Source organism: Leguminivora glycinivorella, chromosome 12 (assembly GCF_023078275.1).
Source record: "Leguminivora glycinivorella isolate SPB_JAAS2020 chromosome 12, LegGlyc_1.1, whole genome shotgun sequence".
NCBI lineage: Eukaryota > Metazoa > Arthropoda > Insecta > Lepidoptera > Tortricidae > Leguminivora > Leguminivora glycinivorella.
Window position 1 is genome coordinate 19494688 of NC_062982.1, and position 25789 is coordinate 19520476.

Below are 25789 nucleotides of genomic sequence, written 5' to 3' on the forward strand. Positions count from 1 at the left end.
GTGGCAGGCGTCCATAGGTTACAGTGACCGCTTTCCATCAGGCAGACCGTATGCCTGTTTCCCACCTACGTGGTACAAAAAAAACTGTCGTCGAATTCACCTTAAACATTAAAAACTAAGTCAAAATCGATTGATTCGTTCGGGAGCTATGATGCCACAGACAGACATGTCAAGCGTCAAACCTTAAATTATTATAAAACACTCCGTCGTTTTTGCGTTGGTGGTTAAAAACAAGAAACTTCCTTCAAAACTATAATAAAACACAACTTTCTATGAAAATTGGTCAAGTGCGAGTCGGATTTCGACATTTCCATACAAACAGGTCATGAGCGCCTGACGAAATGTAATGGCAACGTACATTAAATTTCGTACTTAGATTTCGCGTATATTTCGGAAACGATAAGAGATAGAGCAAAATGGACTTCTGATTTTGGTTGTCGATGGCACAATTTTTTTGTTTTCGTATATATACACCTTTTTTGGACCTATGTGGGCAATATTATGGTCAGTGAAGTTCTAAACGGTCTTAAGCGCCTCTTTTTTAGTAGGAACTTAAGTCATTTTGGAAAATGATTTTTTCTTTTTAACAATTTCTATAACAAACGAAACCGAAATTAATTTCTTTATACCTGTCCAACGCGATTACAACATTTTAAGACGTTTAGTAACTACTTGCAGCGGCAGTGAGTGAAATTCGTAATCTGAGTTTTTTCTCTTAAGTCCGACTTACGCTTGACTGTAGATTTCTAATAGGTTTTCCTGTAATCTACAGGTAGAGGGCTATCCTGTGTATTTTTTTGAAAATTTTACGCTAAGTAATTTCGGAGATAAGGGGGGGGAATGGTCATTTTTTGCGTATTTTCTTAAATTACTTCTAAATTACCAAAATAAAAAAAATAAAAAAAATATACTTCAAATGCTTATAAAATGCTCTTTCATTTGATATGTAACACAATATAGTTTTAATAACTTTGATTTTTAATTTTCAATGTTACCCCCAAAAGTGGCCCCTGTGATTAAATTTCATTTAATTAAATTACATGTCCGTCTTTGGGCCACAGGTTTACATATGTGTGCCAAATTTCAAGTAAATCGGTCCAGTACTTTCGGAGAAATCGGCTGTGACAGAGGGACAGACAGACACGCGAGTGATCCTATAAGGGTTCCGTTTTTCCTCTTTGAGGTACGGAACCCTAAAAAGGCTGTGCGTTGATATGTCAGTCAGTCAGTCAGTCAGTCAGTCAGCTTTTTCTTTTATATATTTAGATTTATGTGTGTATGTTTATGTATGTTTATGGTTATACTTATTTATGTATGTCTATTTGAATGAGTGTTTTGTGTTGTTTGGTTGTATTTAAATTCTACTTCTCATATTTTTAGAGCCACCTACCATATATTCTGATTATATTAACTCCAGTACCCAAAGGTTGTCTGGAAGAGATCGCTCTTCAGCGATAAGACCGCCTGTTGTTACCTCTGTTTAATTTGTTTTGTTTCTTGTGTATTACTTGTAAACTATGTGAGGTGTGCAATAAAGAGTATTGTATTGTATTGTATTGTATTGTACCTGGGTACATATTAGCCAAGTCACCAAACGCTAACGCTCATTCGCTAGCGAAACGCACCTGTTATTGTCGCACTAAATGTTAGTATAGTCTACTGTTAAAGTTTATTGCCAGACGCCGACAAAAATGCAGTCCGGTGAATTATGCTTCCAATTTTATCACTTATCCACGTGGATAAAGTATCCGTCACGCTTTGGCAAGTATGTCAGTGTGAGAGTGACAGATGTCTTATCCACGTGGATAAGTGATAAAATTGGAAGCATGATACGCCGGCTGGTGCAATACGCAAGAGCGATAAAGATATATAGCGACGAAATAGATATTATCGTGAGCGTTTGTGCGTACCCTGATTACCATAGTGTTTTTTTTTTAATTACCTACATCTCGCCGCAGTATAATAATACTATATACGAAAGCGTTTCCCTGCTAGAATTAAAGACTGAATGCGTAACCTACTGACTATTCAGATAGCGGCGAATACTAAAAAAATAAGTTTAAATTTGTTGCCAAAGTATTAGATAGTTTTTAAGCAAATATTGTTTCTTTATTACAAAACTGGATATGAAATATTAGTCTTGTTCTTTTTTGTTGCTAAGATAGCTTAGATAAATAATACACTGCATTAGACTAATGTAGCTATTCTATGCCATATTAAGTACCTACGTTTTGATACATTTTTCCAGTTTTTAATTGTAAACTTAGCACAACATTTGTACGATTTCGGTTACAATTACGCCCCGACTTTGTATAAAAATCATCTAAGACCGTCATTTACGACCCTATCAAATCATGGGTGTAAAGGACGTTAATAGCATTTTGACCTGTCCTTTACAACCATCTATCTTCTCAATCGTTTAGTTTATCACTACGGTTGTTACACTAGGTTAAAGATACTCGTAATCTGCATATTTTTCTTATACACGTCACAAATATAGGTCAAAAAAACAAAAAAGTGGGTTTATCTTTCTCTTGGAAACCTGCATTATATGTCCTTTACGACAATTGAACCCAAAGATATCGATTACAGTTGCGGATAAAATATTTTTAGTGCTGGTCGTAAAGGACGAAGAACAAAAAAACTTGTCCTTTACGCCCAACTTTATCACACTACTATAGAAAGTGATCCTTAGAAAGTAAGGGCTTAAAGGGCAACAATATAATATATATCAAGGTGACTTACGACTATATTTTTATTTGTAGATTTCCTTTATGACACAAATAATAATTTATAATTAATGACTTGATATTTACGCCCCTTCAGAAAAGCTATTTTTGCAAGTCTATAGTAGAAAATCTTGGTCGTAAAGGCAACTTTTTAAGAGATATCGAAATTTTAACTACACAGATCGATAGCGCTTGAAATTCTGAACAAAACTGTATATATAACTATTTTCGCCAAAATGTCCTTTACGCCAATTGAACCCAGAGGTATCGATATATCTGTCCGATTGATCGAAGCAACGGATCGCACCGTTAATGTGACACTTCTTAGCTGACATAATATTTTCGTCAAAAAAGATTGCCCATGTCATATTTCCAAAGAAATTTCGCACTTTTTGCCACATATTTTAATAACAAATGCGGTGAATGTGAGCAACCCGATAAATTACTGAAATAATCAAATCCTTGCAAATCCAAGATCATTCATTATACTTGATTATACTAAGTTAGTTTAAGTTCTTCAATAGGAGCAATTTGAAAGCTTTCAACCCGTTTTCTTTCATCCACTGTTTGTTCCGTTCGTTACAATCTTAACGCTTGACTCGCCAGTTGTTTCAAGACTTTCAAGTTTGTTATTTGATATTTTATCAACTGCTTAAGACCTGAGACAGTTAAAGAATGCAGACGGTTAAGAAATAAAGCGAGATTCCGTCTCCGATAATTTTTGCATCACGTGCCTCTTAAAATGAAGTTTGAACGGTTACACACAAATACTAGTCAGCGACCATAATCGATGAACTAAATTTGTGATTATTTTATGTAACTTAATCGTAATAATACTAAAGAAGATTCTCAATACATACACAGAAATAATATTATTATACGGTTTACGAGAGCCAGACCAAGTTAATACAGCATGGAAAGAGTTTACAGTGGCAACGTGGGGGCCAAGGGGTGTCAATTTTCGGTAGTTCCGAGGCCGGTTCTTTGACAGAATGGGTTTTTTTGGATTAAGTAAGTACAGCTATAATTAGATTTTTTTTATTTATATACATTTTCATGTTTGCAAAGAGATACAATCACGACTGTATCCCATATGAACCTACTCAAGTTTCAGTGCCACTCTTGACAAATAAGGGGTTGAAAGGAAACGAAACTGTGACAGTGCAGTGACAGGTTGATAGTTGCCAGCTTCTCGCCTACGCCACAATTTAATCCATATCACACGGTCGCCTTTTACCACACCCACGGGAAGAAGGAGGGTGGTGAAATTCTTAACCCATCACCACACGGGCATAAGAGATACTGTCTGTATTATTGTGTAGTCTTTGGTCCGCCGTAATACCTATTATGTTTCGAGTCTTAGACGGGGGTTATTCAATTTGGCAGTGTTCAACGGAGCTTGGATAACAGCGTTACGTTACGGGTTTATTATACAGTGCATGGAAGGAGAAACGTAACTCAGTATTTTATTTAAAAATAACAGTAACATTTTGAATAATTTTCTTAATATAGACGGTTGTTTCAATATGATATTTACTTATATCTCTAGTCGTATGAATGTGTAATAACTGAGTCTGATATTGCTACAGCGAGGTAATTTCATTATATATATATGAAATAGCAACGGGCTTGTAAATATCAATTTAATATGAAATTCTTGTATATTTGTGGTACAAATTTAAAATATTACCTGTTAAATTAAACGTTAAAGATCTGTATACCTAGACAAACTTTTATGTACATATTTTTCAATTTCAATGGTGTTGAATGTAGATGTAGGTGTGTTCGTCGTTTTAGCGTTTCACCAAAATTAAGTTATAATTTTTTTGGCACTGCAGGGGAAGATACTGCATAAACATATTCACAGGGCTTTCAAAGTATATTGTTATAAAACTAAAATATAACAAGTTAACAAAGATTGATCATGCAAAAATATTTCAAAATGTTTTCGACACGATTGAAATTTCACTTTAAAAAACATATTCGGGCTATTCAATACCTCAATGCAATTATTTTCCAGTCAACCAATCTAGACACATTGTTGAATTATTTTCGAGTATGTTTTTGATATCTCCTAAACATTCGGAAATATCCTTCACATAATTATGTACTTACTTTAGAATAGAATATACCTTATTTAACATCAAATTCGACAAATACAAGGTAGAGGTAACATACAACACAAACTAAGTAGATGCTAAATGGGATCCCACTCAGCATGTTGCCACGGCAAGTCGAGGCGCTGATTTTCAGTGGGACCCTGACTTAATAAATTAAGCTAAGAACTAAACTAAAACTAAAACAAGTGATAGCACAAACATCAGGGAACAGTTATGACTTTACTTTCTTATGCGAGATGCAACTACAGCGTGTGTCCAAGTGTGGTCCCAGTCGAGAATGCCTTCAATAATTCAACGAAGTGTTTTGCAATAATTCAAAATAGTATATCGATTTGGTTCATCCGTTCGAAAGCTACGATGCCACAGTCAGACAGTCACGTGAAACTTAGAACACCCCGTCGTTTTTGCGTCGGGGATTAAAAATACATAATTCGAAATCTAAGCTACAGTCTTTGGCCCTTCGACAGAAAGTCGCTAGTTTGTCGGTGTTTTACAGGTTGCACTTCGGGGAGTGTGCTCAATAGCTACACGAGCTTATTCCACCGTCGCCATTCTACCATCGGACTCTTAGACGCACGGCCGGTCTCCATCCTTACTTGGTGCATATTCCACGAATCCGCACGAAGCGCTTTGCTTCTTCTTTTCTTATGCGCACTGCCAAGGAGTGGAATTCCTTGCCGGCGGCTATATTTTCGAGCTCATATAACCCGGCAACCTTCAAATCAAGACTGAACAGGCATCTTCTGGGCGAGCTCACTCCATCGTAGGCCACGTATTTGCCTTTGGCTAGTCTGTGGTCAAGAGTAAGCCCATTTATAATAATAAAAAAAAATCGTATGACATTTACAAAAACTTAGTATAATCAAAACACCGCAAAACATGTCTCAGCGTGAAATGTCGCCGTCTGCGTGAGAAATCACTTGAACGTGCTTGTTGGCGTTAGTTCTGAAACTGCTTGTTAATGTTATGGATCGCTGTGGCTTCGATCCTTTCGCTAAACTTGCAAACGGGATGTTCAGTTAGAAAAGTGTGGTTTAAGTTTGATAGTTGTTCTGACGGCTGTTAGTTCTGTTTTATAGAGTTACTTTGACAAACGAAATATTTTGAAATGTTTCACAACAATGAGACATCGAAATGACTAAATTAAGTGCCATTGACTTTCTTTCTAAGTTCTTCCTTCATTACAAATACGTACCTAAGTCAAATACCTAAGTATGAATATGACCGTTTTTTTATAAAATAACGCTACATATAATTATCACAATTTGCGCTTTATCATTCCGTTGCTTTTCATCTAACTCGCGCACACTCTGCTAACAGCCTAACAAGGAATAGCTTCATAATAATTATGCTACTAACATACATATGCCGTACAAAGGAGCCGCAGGCATTTTCTCATTATTAACACACGGCAAGGCGAATTTTAATGACGTTTCCGTGACAAACGCACTAATTACAACTATTACATATTCTCAACTCCACAGTCTGCGCTCGACACAAAAGCACATAATTTACGCCTAACGTTTATACATTCCCAATATTTAGCGTTCCCTCGACAGACGTTATTGCTATTCAATTATATTCAGGCGCTTATATTTTTTCTAGGCCACGAAATCCTAGAAGCAACTGTTTCTGTAATCACTAAAGTACATTTTCGCAAATGCTAGAAAGCGTTATAATACGACGCTCAAATACTTCGTTCGTGTTTCCCGACACATTCAAGCCTGAATCGCTTGCTTTTCAAGTGTTAAACTAACATACATTAAATTCGCGATTGAATTTCCAATTCACGTTGACTTGCGGACATTTTGAAATTCAAACTGTGAAACTACAACTATTATGCATTTTAAACTAAGGTGAAGTTGAATTGATATTCAGGAATAACATATTTAGATCGTAAGTTATGATTCATAACATGTAACTATGCTGTACAATAAATGTCAGCTATAATTTTGTGCATCTCTTTGTCTTAGTCAGTGAAGGAAGATGGGCACCACGGCCTTAGTTGTCAGAGGTGTGCTGGCCGATTCCCGAGGCTTCACTCTATTAATGAGATCGTGCGCCGAGTCTTAGTGTCGGCTAATGTGCCGTGCGTCTTGGAACCGCCAGGGTTGAGTTGCACCGATGGTAAAAGGCCTGACGGGCTGACCTTGGTCCCGTGGCGTAGGGGGCGCTGCCTTATATGGGATGCAACTTACGCTGCATCCCATTTGAGGCAGACTACAGGTTGTGCTGGCTCGGCAGCGGAGTCCGCGGCAAAGGCTAAGCACGCAAAGTACTCCGCGTTGGAATCGGCTTACGACTTTGTGCCGGTGGCGATTGAGACGGCGGGGCCTTGGGGCTCAGAGGCTCGCTCCTTTTTCAAGGAGTTAGGGCGTCGTTTGCGGGAGAGGGGCTGCAATCCTCGTTCTGGGTCGTATCTGGTCCAACAGGTCTCCATTGCCGTCCAGCGGGGTAATGCAGCGGGAGTAATGGGGACTTTTGAGCCAGGTACGATCCAGGGAGGAATATTTTAGTTTTAGTGTATGACATGATTTGTATTGACTTAATTTAATTTTACATTTTAATTGTAATTTTGTAAATATGATTGTATTGTAACCTTCGTTGTGAATAAATTAAATAAATGTATTTCATATTTTCATATGACATTTTTGGAAATGTGATTACCCCCGTGTGGTGACGGGTTAAAAATGTCACACCTTTTCCTCCTTTCCTGCAGATTTTGACTGATAGTAGATAGTAGTTTTTTTTGCCAACTTACTCACATGAGAGTGTCTCAAAAGCAAGAGTTTTCTTATCGGCGACCAAGTCACAAGTATTTCTTGTACTAACCTGAGCAATCTGGTCGAACCGCCCGAACAGTTCGTTGAGCGTCTTGACCAGATCGGACGCGCTCAGCCGCTCGCTCAGCGGCGTAAAGTTGACGATGTCCGCGTACAGGATGCTCACGTTGTTATGTCTCTGGACGTGCATCTCGTGGAAGCGGGTCTGTTTGGACGCGTCGGCGCACGCGTCCGCCATTTTGAGCATTATTGAGCGTTTCACCTGAAACAAGAGATTTATATTTTAACTAGCTTTTTCCTGCAGCTTCGCTCGCGTTAAAGAGGGACAAAAAGAAGCCTATGTCACTCTCCATCCTTCAACTATCTCTACTTAAAAAATCGCGTCAATTCGTCGCTCCGTTTTGCCGTGAAAGACGGACAAACAAACAGACGCACACTTTCCCATTTATAATATTAGTATGGATTCAGTCTTCATTTACATGAACATATTTAGGTACATAATTAATTATATAAGAAATTAAGACTAAACTTAAAAGCTAGCTAATGTCTAAAATAGGCCCTTGAGGCATTGCTCCAAGGATACTGACGACATTTCCTCGCTACATCGAAATGCTGATACGTTGTGCGAGGAAGTCGCCAGATCTTCGGTCACCAGGGTGGCTAGCCGAATGGCGCAATCGCTCACGAAACGCTCACGAAACGAAGCGCTAGTAGATATCTATCTCTATCGCGCTTGCGTATTGGCGCGACAGAGCCAGCGGCGTATCGCTTTCGTTTGGCGTCGGAGAAATGCCATTCGGCTACGGGGCCTGTTACCTCAACCAGACGCTTCGCGATTTCTGTGAAAAACTTGTTCGCGCTAGGACCCCATGGACCTAGACTTTCTACGCCAAAAGGTACAAAAAGGTATTCTTTGTATTTTTGTATTTATTATGATAGCACTTTCTGCCGCTGCGCCCGCTTTTATCTTGGTCCGTTGGAAGCGAGACGGTGCCAATGTGTCTACGTAGTACTCCCATTGACGAGTGACGACCCATCATTCTCTAATCTTTAGAAGTGAATAGTCTTGCTAAATACTATCTTGGATCGTAACGTACCTGTGCTACTAAAGCGTACTTAATGCGGCGAATTGTAGGCAACAATTAATTATGTATGCTATGATTGCTATGTAAAATAGGTAAAGAGGCATATTACATTTTTCTATTTACTTAGGTACGGTGTTCAGCCGTCACATAGAAGATTAATAATACCAGTCACATCGCCACCAAATAAATGCAGGTTCCATAAAAAAATTAAGTGCCGTAAAGCGCCAATCTGTTATGCCCATAGCGTCAAGAAAACCTTTAGGAGAAGTTCACATGATATTCTTTGTGTTATTATTTTTGGATATGGGCATTTTCAGAATTTGAGACCCCCAATTAGCGTAAGTCGTTAACAAAAATTAACTCACTGTCAGTTTTGTGACGATAATTAAGCATAAAATTACAATAAAAATACGTTCAGCGATAATCTACATTCAGAATGTGAAAAAAGTAAATTTTTAGACAGATTTGATGCTTAATTGTCGTCACAAAACTAACAACCAGTTAATTTTTGTTAACAACTTACGCTAATTGGGGAGACCCAAATCAAATTCTGAAAATGCCCATATACATGTAAATAGGTACAACAACATTCGCTAACGAGTTATCAACCCCAAATTTTAGAGATCTCTAATAAAAAATCACAAAAAACTCTAATTTAAATCCCAACTTTTAATTGGAGTTTCCCCCTCAACAGTAATGGAAAGCCACTGTCCATGTCCATCGCAATCTCATTCTAATTTATAAGACAAACTTTTTGCATTGAATACCATAATCAAATCGTTTGATCGTCTGGACTCTCAAGCTTTTTCTCGAAATGAAACCTTAATCCGCTTGGAAAGCTCAGATCGAAGATTAATCTCTTTAGACTCCGCCTTACGCCGTGGCTTGCGTGGGCGACGGTCGCGCGATGGTCGCGCGACGGCGATGCGACCAGAGATGTTAGAAAAGAGGTAGTGCAATGTATTTAAATACAAAATGCAAATACTTTGGTTTTTTACCTATTTCAAATAAAAATACAAAATAGTTTTACAAAAAGGTATTTGAAATACAAAATGCAAAATAGGTATATTCAAAATACCTTTATTCAAATAAAATACTTTTTTGACATAAGGTAAAACTTTTATTTTAAAGATGTGTTAAAAACCACTGACCACCCTGGTTTAAAACACAGAATCACCAGAGAGCCCAGAAATCTGGCTCTATAACATTAGCACGTTAAAAAGTGAAGCCAAAAATGGACTGTCTCCATGTCTTTTACCTAATATTAGAAAAATCGAATGTAATAGTTATATTGCAATATGTATGAAATATGAAAAAAAAATCCTAAAATAATAGTAATATTAATTAAGCATAATGCATTACAGCTGTACTAAATAGAAATGCCTACAGTCATTAGGTATACGAATCATAAATGGATTTTCCCTGATTTTTCGATGTCCACGGTCAGGGTGCTTAGGGATCTTGCAACAAATCGCTTACTATTTATTGAACCTTAATTATTATAGGAACCACTATGTTGATAGCACTGAAAATAAGTGTGTTTTTGTAAAACATTAAATTAAGCGCTTCCGAACGTGTTGTCCCGGTCAGTACATAACTTAGGCAGACAAAGAAAAAATGAAATACGCGCTCGGTACCATGTATCTTACGTCAAAAAGTGCCAAAAAGCATTTTGTATTTTGAAATGGTAGAATATGCAAAATACTTGTACTAAAAAGTATTTCAAATAAAATACAAAATAGTTTTCCACAAAAGTATTTAAAATACCAAATACAAAATAGGTATTTTGTATTTCCATTTGAAATGCTTTTATTTCAAATAGTTAACATCTCTGGATGCGACGCATACGAAATCAAACCTTATCGATATGGAAGTATGAGTAATTTTTAATTTCCTCGTGTAATTTTTAATTCGAAAAATTTGCATGCCAATGATTGTATTTCGCGGACATCAATCAGCGTGAGAGATAGCCCATGTCATATCGAAACAAACCAAAACCTTAGTTTGTTAAACTAAGAAATAAGATTCGTCGACCGATGTCTCCGACTAATGAGTCCGATTTGTAAAAAATATAAGTGAGGATCCAATGTAGGGAAAATTCGGCAATTGTATTCGGATTAGGAGATGTAGACAGGAATATTTTATGGTTGACTGGTAGAGAATGCCTTAAGGCATTAAGTTCGCCATTTGTACTTTATGTTGTGCAATATAGGTTAAATAAATAAATATTTTTGTCTGTCATCCGGCTGGAATACGTCAAATTTCAGGCCGCTGCGCTAAACGAAGTTACCGCTTTCCAGCTCCAGTCGAACAGTAAAGTAAGTCGTTAGATTGTGACAAATGCGTTTTAATATATTTTTTAATATGTTTCTCATTAAGATACTTTAGTCTTACATCCTCTGGCATCTCATCACATCTCATTCTCATCTCATTCTCATTACATTACGTGTTACATTAGCACAGTTATAATTGCATGCTCTTACAGTTGGATCTCCACCATTTTTTTATTAAACTTGACATGATACATCTATCTATTAGGTAAGTAATCTGTTAGCCTGGCTATAAAGTTGGGCTTTCCGTGATGAGACTTTTTCAAACTTCTGTTTGCTGTTGACAGTTTGATGTCGGCAGATAATTAAAAATAAAACTCTGGATTGTTGGCGGTTAGTTTTATCTCTTTGTTTCAACTAGGGCTTACTATGTCCATAGGATAAAAAGCAATAGTCTTGTTTTTTTGCATAGTAAATTTATCATGGGGTACAAAAAAAAGTATAGAGATCTGTATAAAAGCATTCTACTGACTTCAATATCTACAGTTTAATTTAAATTAATGAGCAATATATTTAAGCTATGAAGGTTTTGCTATAATATTATTTTAGGCGCAAATGTAAAGGAAAGGAACTGCATAGTATATAAAATAGTATAATGGGAAAGTGTGTGTGTCCATTTGTTTGTCCGACTTTCACGGCAAAACGGAGTGACGAATTGACGTGATTTAGTTGAAGGGATGGAGATTGACATAGGCTTATTTTTGTCTCTTTCTAACACGAGCGAAGCCGAGGACAAAAGAAGTAGAAATATAATTTTAGGCTATTAAAAAAATGCGATTAAGTTAGGTAGGTCATTTAATACCTAGAGTAATATGGTGACTCTTGTGACATGAATCATTAAATATGTCTAGACTAGACTTTAACATCAGTCATGTTCCTAGAAATGTTTGTAACAATTTGGCGCAAAAATCAGCTGATATATAGTTTAAAAACAATGCAAAACTGATTTGCGTGCACATGAAGATAACCTTAAGCAGACTAATTAATTAGGTACCTAAACGCGAGGCACTGACACGAAATTGGTAATTAGTTTATGAACCTTGATTTATTTTACTGAAAAATGTAATATGTAATAGAAGGAAAATCTTGTAAAAATGTCAATTAAATACACCGTGTTTTTTTTTTGTTTTTCGTTAAATTTGACACGCAGTTAGGTCAATCATCGGGAACCACCCTGGATAACGCTTCTTGTTAAATTCCAAAAAAAAAAAATATTTTTTTTTCGTTTCCTTGCATAATAAATTGATTAATTAGTGTGAGAGGACCTTAATCATAACATTAAATTAATTGTCAAGTGTTTGACGGCACACGGCGTTCAGTTTTTTTTTTTTTTTATAATTAGATAACCGTAAAAGTTAAGAGCCTAGTTTCTTAGAGAAATTGATTCTATCTGATCTAAAGAATGTTCCCTTAAAATTAACTAAATTCAATAAAAACAGGGTGTATAAGTAACTAATTGGTACTGTAGGGAAGCAATTAGTACAGGAATGAGTCCGGCGAATAATAAAGACGACCGGTCTGGCCTAGCGGGTAGTGACTAGTGACCCTGCCTAGCCGCGATCCTGGGTTCGAATCCCGGTATGGGCATTTATTATTGTGGTGAACACAGATATTTGTTCCTGAGTCATGGATGTTTTCTATGTAGGTACCTATGTAGGTTTTGTATTTAGGTAAGGTCGGCGGCTATATTTCCGAGCTCATATAACCCGGTAACCTTCAAATCAAGAGTGAACAGGCATCTTCTGAGCGACCTCACTCTGTACTGCACAATATCTGTCAAATCCACAGACCAATACAACAAGACGGCCCTTACAGGGCGACTCGCGGTCACCAAGCATACGACAAATCAGGTGTATAAAAGTTTGAACGCGTGCGACACCGATCAGTAGCGCCCAAGTATACGACCCGCTAACAGTGTTCGTGTCCGCTCGGGAAAAAATCTTAAATAATTAAATTTGGTTGCAAACAATGGTCTCTTGCAGCATAAAGTGGTGTGGCAAGTCTTCTAACACTTCCACATATAAAAAAGATGGAATAACATTCCACAGTTAAGTCAAATTAATTATTTTTTTTGAATATTGTTTATTATCCGCGGAGTTCATTTATTCTGGTCAATATGGTTGTACTGAGCGGCGCCGAGGCGCGTCCATCCCTTTTTGTCTAGTTAACAATGCGATATGCTATCCCTTTCACGTAAACGACTAGGGATGGGGCCATGTTAGTTTATGTCTGTTGCGGGAACTTCGTACTGCCGTTCGTACCATGTGCTACCATTTTATGAAATATAAAAGAAAGCAGATTTGTAATTGTGAATAATTATCTAGAATCTGTAGAGTCTGTAGTGTTATTTAGTTGATTGATTAGTTTAGAATATTTAGTTGGTAATTTAACTTAATAAACGTAAGTAAAAATGCACAGTTTAGTTATTAGTTACTAGAATGATTTTTATTGAGGTGCTATAACAATCATCATCATCATTCGCCACGGCTCATGGGAGCCTGGGGTCCGCTTTGGAAACTAATCCCAAGATTTGGCGTAGGCATTAGTTTTATGAAAGCGACTGCCATCTGACCTTCCAACCCGAAGGGTAACTAGGCCTTATTGGAATGAAGTCAACATCATAATCAGATATGAAATTTAATCTAGGGCCACGTTTCTGGTCCATCAGCAGATCAGCTCCATGATACCATAATATTGCATCGTACATGATTTACACAATTATGTGTGCGAAATTTCGGCTCAATCGGTTAAAAATATCTGCTTTAAAAGTAGCATGATTTCACTCGAATATACTAACATTGCAAGTTAAATAAAAGCTTGTAAAACGCCTAACTTGCGCATTTCTTACCATTACTTGTAGAAATAATACTTTATAACTAAAGAAATATAAATAAGTTAGAAAAACTGCTATAATATTATAATTTGTTGCAAAACAAATTCACCACAGTACTGGTACCGGTACCATTGTCTATAATAGACATGTCCCATTCCCATCCCTACGGCTAAGCGTAAAGGCGCGCTATTATTTGAAACGACCAATGGCAGCACCGTGCGCTCCCGCCTCACCCCGCAAGAATTGGTGATTTGCGTCTCGACAGGGGCGGCTCACTCCGCGATTCTATCGCCGCGCTACAAGTACATGCTAGCGGCCGCGAGTTCGCGGCCTAATGAGGGGTGGCGCGTGTTCTCACGGAACGCACGTTCGCACTTTCTATTGTTACTTTACGTCGCGAGTTTTTTTAAGGTTCATATGCGATGTCCACGTGTGAAATGCCTAATAATGCTTAGTTAAATAGACATCATGAATAAAATAGGACAATCTTACACATATCTTATTGATTAAGTCCCACGTAAATGTTCAATAAGGCTTGTGATACTGAAGGCTTAAACAAAGATATATAAATACAGATATATACCTAGAAAGTAGTCAAGACTTGAATAAACAGTATAACATTTTATCTGAAAATTAATTCGTTTTAATCCATAGGCAACCCTATCATCCGACGCTGCGCACGTGCGGCTCGTTTCTTTGTTAGAATTTTGTAGGCATTTAAAAAGGCGGCATTTCGTGAACATCAAAGCAGTGGGCCTTCTGTACTTGTACTATTATACTTGTACTATTATATATTCTGTGGTCTCGAACAATATCGCTTGCATTAGGCTTCTAGTGGGGTGTTCTGTGGTCAAATCTTATTTCTAAGAGTAATAAGAGCGTGTCAGATATTTATGCAGCCTTCATTTTGTGCAATGGTATTGTCTGTGACTGTACCGTGTACATGAGGGGGTGTGTAATGATTGGTATAACTTTTTTGGTATTTGACGACCGGTCTGGCGCAGTCGGTAGTGACCCTGCCTGCTGCGCCGCGGTCCCGGGTTCGAATCCCGGTAAGGGCATTTATTTGTGTGATGAGCACAGATATTTGTTCCTGAGTCATAGCTGTTTTCTATGTATATAAGTATTTATATATTATATATATCGTTGTCTGAGTACCCACAACACAAGACTTCTTGAGCTTACCGTGGGCCTCAGTCAATCTGTGTAAGAATGTCCTATAATATTTATTTATTTATAGTAACATACTCGTCTGTAGTCGTATGTATGCAGTACATATGTTTAAGGATCACAGTTCTAACCTAACTTAACCTACTTTTCTGGTAAATGATGGATCTAATTAATTGTACAAAAGAATGTTATTCTAAATGTGCTTTAGAAGAAATTAGTGTTATAAATTTAATCAGAAATAAGCATTATACTCAAAGTATGTTATAATAATTGTTATTCGAAAAAATGATCATTATATTGAATAAGAATTATACAATTTGTGAGTATGTATATTATTTGTTGTCATATGATTCAATAATCATATCAAATTATCGTTAATACGACTAAAATGTATACTTATCAAAAAAAGTTACATCGACCGTTACGCACTCCACATGAGGATACAGAGATGAAAGCCTTAATTCCAATGATCCTACCATAAATTAAATATAACAATATCATACCATCCCATACATTAAAATGCGACCGCCTACGAACGCGCTTACACTCCACCACACATAGATGGCGCCACAAAAAATGCCTTGTTGCCACCGATTATTTGTAGATTGGCATTAAGTGTCAATTCCGAGCCGTAAATCTATGTCAAAAGTGACACTTAACGCCATCTACAAGTATAATCGAAAGCTACAAGACCTTTTTTTTGTGGCGCCATCTATGTGTGGTGGAGTGTAAGCGCGGTCTTAGGCGGTCGCATTTTAATGTATGGGATGGTATGATCTTGTTATATTTAATTTATGATCCTACCAAGAATTTTGTTCAGCTTGGCCCGTCAAATGTCATACGTCACAAGGATGTCTACAATGTGTCACTCGCCCCACTTATGGGTCGTGACTCGTCACTTCGCCGACTAACGGTGCCGTTTTCCACTTTCAAAAATGTGACGCCTTTGTTTTGACGAGTTTTCCATGAAACTGGAACACCGAAACAAGGACGGTTTCAAGTTACGAATTATTTTGTTCCGAATTCAGAAACATTTTCAAGTGAATGTACTTTTTATATTTTTTTACTGAACTGGGAAATGTAATACTATAAAATAATATAAAGAAAAACAGTAATTTATCTTAGAGTTCATCTTTTCAATTATTTTTATTTAAACATACTTGACTTGATGACGTCAATATTGCGTCCATGTTTTTAGCGTAGTTTTTATCATTAAGCAATATAGATTTATCAGGTCATTATCTATTATTATTGCGTTGCTGACATCTTTCCAAAGTTATTTATAGATAATTAAACCGATAATATTGCAAGTGATTATAAAAATACTAAAAATAGGTAGGTATCTTGAAACTCTTGAAAGATATACCTTGAAATATTAAGAAATTTTGTTGTATTTACTAAATAGATAATTAAATATTATTTTATTTTCTGGTTTATATTTAATTCAGTATAAAATACGCATTAATTAACTTATACATATTCCCTCGATATGACTGTAAAAGTATATATATGACTGTAAAGTTCGGGATTTTTTGAACTATTCATAAAAATATAGTGATGTAATAATCAAATGACATACAAAATAATACAATAAACAGTAAAGTTCGAAATTTTTTGAACTATTCATAAAAATATAGTGATGTAATAATCAAATTACATACAAAATAATACAATAAACACTTACCTACATTAAAACTTATAAATAGAAAATTTGGCCCAGGTCTGGCCCATTGGGTAACGCAACGCAACATTTGCAGAAGGCTGGCCGCGTTGCCCTGCTGGGTAGCAATGCTGGGTGCGTAGCCGAATGGCACAAACGCTCACGAAACGCTCACAAAATGAAACGCTAGTAGATATCTATCTCTATCGCTCGTGCGTATTGGCGCGACAGAGCCCGACTAACTGGCGCGGCGTTTCGTTTTCGTTTGGCGTCGGAGAAATTCCATTCGGCTACGCACGCTGATCCGCTGAGTAAAGTATTGGCCAGCCCTCTGGCACCAGAAGAGTCTATAAGGCGCTTAGAGAGCTCCAATGATAAAACATAGGAACAATTTAGCAAATTTTATATAATGGGACAGGCAAATATATTATGCCTGCTATCTAATCGATATTTTATCAACTTCACTAGCACTAAACTTATCTAAATCTCTTGATAAAATTAGAACAATTGTTGGCCTAAATAAAACAAATCGGGCTATTAACATATCGGATAAGATAAGATAAGGTAATGTGACCGGGTTAGCATTGTTTTTCCTGTTTTGTGTCGCGATGATTGATTTTTCTGCATGCGAATTCTTAGAAGATTTTTGTTTAATTTCCTCGTTTCGTTTTGCGAAAATTGTAATCAAGAGTAGCTTGAGTAGGATATAAAAAGTTGAAATTGTATGTAATTTCCAGCTAGCTTTTAAGTTTAGTCTTAGTTTCTTATATAATTTTGTACTTAAATATGTTTATGTAAATAAAGGTTTTTGAAAGATTAAATAAATCCATATAAGGTGGATGTACCACTGCTCGACAGGTTAAGGGAAAATATTTATGTGTTTCGTGATATTACGATAATTTACCCATCTATACAAAACATATCCATCTTTTTTGGGAGATGTGACCTTTAACTTTATTAAATGCAATTAGTTTCATACAGTGATAATATAAAAAAATCTCAAAATTAAATAAAACGTAAGTCAATACGCTTGTCCGAATAACTGACAGGTGCTTTTGCTGGCAGTCCTAATAGATGACATCTAAGTATGATTCAGGAAAAACAGTAAAAAAACAAGTGTTTTGGGTTAAAATTTACTACAAAATTAAATAATTTAATAAAAAAAAAACGTATTCTGTTGATAACATTTACTTTTTACGTGTTACATTTATGTAATAAAATAGAATAAGTCGGCTCTGCATTTTGAGCAAAATAAATTATGTAATGAACTAAAATAGGGATTCCCCCAAAATAAAAATTGTATTCCACAGGTTCTGCAATACTTTGCCGGCTCCACTTCTTCGTCGTTTAAATCCACCTCTGTATCTGGAAGCATCACGAAGAACAGATCCAGGAAAATGTTTTGTGAAAAATGACATGTCAAGCACTACCCAAAGAAATTATACAGATTTCACTACATTTAACGAGAAAACATATCAATAAAACCGTAAAAGATATACAAAAAACTGTCTATGTGCATGTAATTTGTTTTTTTTCAGTAAAGTTAATGTGACTTACAGAAAAATATGCTGATAATATGAAACTGTAAACGATTCGTTTTGGCTACTTTAATCGTGATATCCTGAAAAAACGGCTCGACAAACATTGGGACTTGGAAAATAACGTAACAGTCCCAATAAATGCCAGCCGTGTCGAGTTTTAGACTTGCGACGGTTTTCAGTCCTAATAAATGACACGCTTGTTTATCACAGTAACAATGAACGAAATCGACATTTAATTACTTAAATATCTTCCCGCACATTCTAGCACCAACACAATTATAGAATATGTTCACAACTTACCGTGAAAGTATTTTAAATAAGTCAGCAAATACGAGCAAAGCTTAACCAAATCGCTAACAAAATTGAGAGATTGATTGCTCATGACAATGTCATCACATATATTATTCATTAATTGAAAAAAGTTTCTATATTTTATAATATGGCGTATGAAATGTGAAGGCTACAAACATTTCTCATCTAATAAATCTAATTGCGATGAATGTAACGGTAATCTTATCTTATTAATCGCTATTTAAACCATGGGTGACGAGTACTAGTACCGCGTCGAGCACTAGTACATCCACCTTAACTTAATAAAAAAACTCATTTAACCAATACGACTAAAGTGATCCCTACGATCACTTATATACGGACCTCCGAAAAACTATGAATACAATATTATCCATAAAAAGAGGTATTTTTAACATGAATAATTGATCAATATAAAATGTTTAATTATGAAATATACTCGTACAATCTTTATAACCTGTCACTTACATTCTGTAATGTAAAATTGAAACTGCTCTCGTCTCATTGAATAGACGGTATCAAACGACAGTTTTCACCATCATTATCTTATTTGTTTTCACAAATTGTTAATTTACTAGCTTTTGCCCGCGGCTTCGCTCGCGTTAGAAAGAGACAAAAAGTAGCCTATGTCACTCTAGCTCCATCCATTCAACTACCTCCACTTAAAAAATCACAACAATTCGTCGCTCCGTTTTGCCGTGAAGGACGGACAAACAAACAAACAGACACACACTTTCCCATTTATAATATTAGTACTCGTATTGATTTCATTATACCATAAGATGAGCTCTGCTTATTGAATAAAAGGACTTGCAAGGACAATGACCAACCTAGTCGGATAACTCGACTATTCCTTCCGACATTACAAGAACTTATTGTATATAGCTACTCTGATTACTAATTACAAATCAGTTAATATTACGATTTGTAAACTATGCTAATCGGGCGTCATAATATAAATTCAAGGTAAATTGTTGAGGAAAATAACTTCTTCTCGTAAGGTACCTATGTAAAGTAGCTATATCGTTTTCGCAAGGTATCGCCAGACGGTACTGCAAGCAGAGGGGCTGTACTACAAACTTTCAAGAAAAAGCATACACTCATCTTAAAGGCCGGACGCATCTTCAACCCTTCTGGTGTTTTGAATAACTATGGGTGGCAGTGATCGCTTACCATCAGGCGACTTATCCGCTCCTTATCACAAATAAATAAAAAAATGCCACCGGCGGAACCAACTGTAGGATGGGATATTCTTTTCCTGATTGGGTTTTTCCTTTTATACGTAAGTTTATTTTTAAGTAAGTTTTGTACAGGTTTAGTAGGTCACATACTCGTACCAACACTTAGGGTCAGTTGTACCAAACCGTCTGTCACCGTTAAAGCGTTCGTAAAATTTTATTGTATGGGAAGTTCCATAGACGTCTGCTGCGTGACGATGATGTGTTTGCACTGAGAGAAAATACAATACAACCAGTTTTCATGTTCGTTCAACAAGTTTCTTGGTTAAAATAACGCCTACGTGCTCTTTGGTTCAAACAACAAGCTACTTGTCATTTGAATCGGCAATATATTTGAATCAACAAGTCGATTTTATAAAAACAACCTGACACATATTGTTTTAAACATACGTTTGGCTGATTCAAACGGATAAACCACAACAAGTCGAACTTGTTAAATTCACAATGCAAATTTCTCTCAGTGTGTGAAATGTGGTTGATGCAACTGGCCCTTAGGGTCGGTTGTACCAAACATTCCGTTACTGAATTTATAGGAATTTCCATAGACTTCGTGACGTTGATGGTTGATGCAACTGGTTCTTATAACATCATCAACTGCCGCTTGGCTTACTTATTGTGCATTGCTATAGCACATAAAACTATTTACTTAATGCCCGTATGGAAAAGGTGACCGATAAAAAATTTCAATTTCTATGGGTGTCGTAAAAGTCGAGTGTGAGATATGTGATATGTACCTATGGCTTCAATTGTGGTACAATGGGCTAACAACCTGTCACTATAATATTACGATTTCGCTTTCCCTCAACCTCTAATTGCTAAAAGGGGCATTGAAACTCGAGCAGTTTCTTGGGCTCTACCAAATCTATTCGGGAATATAGGCATGATTTTGTGTAGTAGGTATGTAAAACATTAGGTAGGTGCCTATATTATTTAATCTATATTACTTAACTCAAGTAGGTACCTACAGTTCTGAGACAATGAAATTGTGTTCATCCACTTATCGTGTAATCTCGACTGGATAAGATTGCGCAACGAGACTGCGGAGCAAAACGGTGTGCGTCCTAGATGCATTATCTATAAGGTGGATGTACCACTGCTCGACAGGTTAAGGGAAAATATTTATGTGTTTCGTGATATTACGATAATTTACCCATCTATACAAAACATATCCATCTTTTTTGGGAGATGTGACCTTTAACTTTATTAAATGCAATTAGTTTCATACAGTGATAATATAAAAAAATCTCAAAATTAAATAAAACGTAAGTCAATACGCTTGTCCGAATAACTGACAGGTGCTTTTGCTGGCAGTCCTAATAGATGACATCTAAGTATGATTCAGGAAAAACAGTAAAAAAACAAGTGTTTTGGGTTAAAATTTACTACAAAATTAAATAATTTAATAAAAAAAAACGTATTCTGTTGATAACATTTACTTTTTACGTGTTACATTTATGTAATAAAATAGAATAAGTCGGCTCTGCATTTTGAGCAAAATAAATTATGTAATGAACTAAAATAGGGATTCCCCCAAAATAAAAATTGTATTCCACAGGTTCTGCAATACTTTGCCGGCTCCACTTCTTCGTCGTTTAAATCCACCTCTGTATCTGGAAGCATCACGAAGAACAGATCCAGGAAAATGTTTTGTGAAAAATGACATGTCAAGCACTACCCAAAGAAATTATACAGATTTCACTACATTTAACGAGAAAACATATCAATAAAACCGTAAAAGATATACAAAAAACTGTCTATGTGCATGTAATTTGTTTTTTTTCAGTAAAGTTAATGTGACTTACAGAAAAATATGCTGATAATATGAAACTGTAAACGATTCGTTTTGGCTACTTTAATCGTGATATCCTGAAAAAACGGCTCGACAAACATTGGGACTTGGAAAATAACGTAACAGTCCCAATAAATGCCAGCCGTGTCGAGTTTTAGACTTGCGACGGTTTTCAGTCCTAATAAATGACACGCTTGTTTATCACAGTAACAATGAACGAAATCGACATTTAATTACTTAAATATCTTCCCGCACATTCTAGCACCAACACAATTATAGAATATGTTCACAACTTACCGTGAAAGTATTTTAAATAAGTCAGCAAATACGAGCAAAGCTTAACCAAATCGCTAACAAAATTGAGAGATTGATTGCTCATGACAATGTCATCACATATATTATTCATTAATTGAAAAAAGTTTCTATATTTTATAATATGGCGTATGAAATGTGAAGGCTACAAACATTTCTCATCTAATAAATCTAATTGCGATGAATGTAACGGTAATCTTATCTTATTAATCGCTATTTAAACCATGGGTGACGAGTACTAGTACCGCGTCGAGCACTAGTACATCCACCTTATCGATTTATTTTGAAATTTAGATTAAATCTTATAAATGTTTCAAAGAATCTGCGGCCGGCAGCATAGATAATACATAAGTAGGAGAAAAACGGTGTTTTACAGTATCAAGAAATCAAGGTTATCTTTTTATTTTTAAAGCACAGAAAACCCCCTGTGTAACAATCCGTTGCAGTGATTTCTCTGTTTAGGAACGACTGTATCGATAATGAAATGAAGTAACATTTTCAAATTGTTTTTAACGTTTTTACTGCGGCTTTTATGTACCCATTCTCTATGTAGGTACTACTATATAGTTTACTACTATGTATTAGGTACTCAAGACGATATTTTTATTCAAAACAACCAGTACCAGTATTACGAGTGACTTTACTTATAATACAAGTGTCGCTCCACTCTATCAACTAAATACCTATACAAATATCAGTATAATCCATATTAGATTAATATACTACTTCAGTAAGTATACAATCATGATAGACAACGACCGATATTAAGATAATTATCAAAGGATCATGCACAAGAAATTATGAAAACAAGGCAAATGATTAATGACTAATCCACCATTCAATCATTCTTTACTAATCGGTTGCAACGAGGAAACCGAGCAATCAAACTTCAAAACGAGGAAAACTAGAAAAACGGTACTTCACAGTTTATAAAAGTACCTACTGATTATTTGGAATTTGCATACTTTCAGTTATTATATTTTGCATTATGCCCTTACCGGTATTCGAACACGGGACCGCGGCTAAGCAGACAGAGGGTCACTAGTGTAATACCCGGTCGTCAAAATACAATATGAACCTACTTAAATATACATACTTAAATATGAATGCACTTTATTGCAAGCGTCACTTCAGGTCATTAGGTATTTTTATTATAATGCTTGTGCTTAGTGCCTACTGCATTTGTCACAGTACTGCATTGTAATTTGTTATTTCCTTTCACTCAGATGATTAGGTATTTTATTAAAAAATCTATAATAATGCCCGTTACTTTTATTTTAACTGTTAAAAATGCTGTTTGCTTTGGTTCCATGTACGTACCTACGCCTCTCAAATGTTGGCAATCAAAACACATGGAAATGTCGCCAGTATCCTTGGTACAATGCCTCAAGGGCCTATTTTAGACATTAGCTAGCTTTTAAGTTTAGTCTTAGTTTCTTATATAATAATGTAAACACATTAATTTTATTATCATAAATATTACCAGAGATTGCTACAAATACTAATACAACTTTAAAACGTGGTAATTATTTATTTTATTCAAAATTAGTGTTAATTTTATCTAAGTAAAAACCATTAACTAATGCCCATTTAAATCCTTTGTCCATATTCCCAACTTTCGTTATTAACCGTTATTTACAAAACCCTTTCAAAATCGTAATTAAAAATAATTTGCAGGTAATTTACTTTCAAATTATGGTGATAAGGAGTTGGTTTACTTTTGGAAGTAATTTCCCGGAGTAATATTATTTTAATTACAGGTTCAAGTAACTTGATCGTTGTTATCTAAGACAATGAGTCATATTAAATAATTAATAAGAACAGATAATCATAAATATCAGAATTGTGTGAACAGATAATCATAAATATGCGAACTTGTTAAATTCACAATGCAAATTTCTCTCAGTGTACGTTTCGATGGCCACGTAGCGTCGCCAGCCACTTCGGCTACGCTGGCAGGAGTGAAAACTTGTAAATTTGAAAGTGAAAATATCTATTACCATATTATGTTTTCGTACGTTGTTTTGCATCCTTTTTAGGGCATTGGGTCGCATCACTAACGGTGGAAGCGTCATGTCAGACAACCCGGTCGCAAACTCGCGAACTGTCACAAATAACATGTGTAAATATAACTTTTACTTATGTTATTATTATTTGTATTAGTCATTCTAAACTTGTTGAGCCTTGTCTCATTGAAAAGTAATATAACTAAGGTAATAGGTAGGTACAATACATAATTACTTATTATGGAGAGAGGCCTTTTTGTCGGAATTTGATAATTGGTCGCTTTTAAAGAATTTTAATTCAAATTCGAAACACCATATGGTACGGCGGGGCAAATCTTGACTGGGAGGCAAATGTCAGTCGTCCATTTTTTCCATGTTCTATAATGTTTGCATTATTAAATAAAAAGTCCACTGGTTATATATGGTAGGCGTGTTCAGTGGATACATATAGGACTCAACATCATAGGGTAATAATGTTAAAAATAGATCAGTTACAATTCTCCCCCAGTCGAGATTTGCCCCGCTGTACCTTACACTTTTGTAAAATTCTGTAAGCAATAAGGAGCGATTTCGAAGGTACAGATTAGAGAACTCCACCAAATTCTATTTCAAATTTACGAAAATATCAAAACACTGACAGCATTCTTCCTACACCTACAAACCTACATACATTCAAATCACCTCGAATTTCAGCTTAAATCGATATAAAACTTAAAAGAAAAATATTTTTAATAACGCGGAGAAGTCAATAAATGGCATATGAATTTATCTAATCAAGTAATCATTATGACATGGCTTTAAATAATTCCAGCTAATAATACTCATAACCAATTACCTCCACGTCGAACAAAGTTTTATCATTTCTATAATTAGTAAGTAGGTATGCATTAATTAATACATTCCAAAAATAACACGATTGAAAAATATTCGCAAAACAAAGTTCGTTCAAAAACAACACACTTCAATATAACACGTTATTATCAGAACAAAAAAATTATAGAATATGTAGGTACCTATTTGTAATTAATTGTAAATTATAACCCAAAGGACCAAATATTTTTTTTTTGTTTTCTGTCTTGTCACGTTTTAGTAAAAATTGACGTAATCTGATTTTTTTTGTATTTAATACACAAAGGCCATGATTATTTTTCTATTTATTGCTTGATTCTCTATCATGGAAAAAGAGGTCCATCTTCTTTGTCAGGTATAAGTTTAAGTATGTATGTTATGAACAACGATAGGCAATTTTCTTGGAATGCCCAATATTTAGTTTGGTTTGTGTATGATAGTCGAATCATATTAAATAATAATTAATGTCAGACATGATTGAGGTTAAATGATAACGAATACTTGAAATAAGTGTATTTATAAATTCCAGATATTTCTTATTCCAAGTAAATAGGAAATAAACAATGAATACATATTACTCGGCCAAACTCGTATGTAATTCTATTATAAATAAATATAAATGAGTGTGGAATAAATGTAAACCTTGTGATGTGTATATTTTGATTTTTTTATTACAAATATTCGCTTATATTAGAAAGAACTACATTAGATTTTTTGAATTGTTCTGTAGTGATATATAATAATCAAAATGTTATTGTTATCAAGCCAATGATAAAAATAAAAATGTTTGGAATGAGTATGTAACTGTATATGAAAAAAAAATAGGTAATATAAAAGTATGTATCTACTATTTTACCAAATACCTATTAATGTTTTTTTAATAAGAAAATTAATTAAATTATTACTATTCGGCTAAATGACGAATGTTAAAAAAATCTGGCCAAGGGCGAATAGTTGCCGAATTATGGCATCTCTAATAAATATTCCACGCGACACAATTCGCTGGTAGAATTCCAAATGACTTTAAAGTTGAAT

At 35.4% G+C, this 25789-nt stretch overlaps 1 protein-coding gene across 1 annotated transcript in view; it reads right to left on the reverse strand.

Annotated features, from left to right (window-relative positions):
* LOC125232035 (adenylate cyclase type 2) overlaps positions 1 to 25789 on the reverse strand; it is a 348143-nt gene that overhangs the window by 51993 nt on the left and 270361 nt on the right. The window contains 1 exon segment of the mRNA XM_048137646.1: positions 7682 to 7894. Coding sequence (XP_047993603.1) covers positions 7682 to 7894 — 213 coding nt within the window.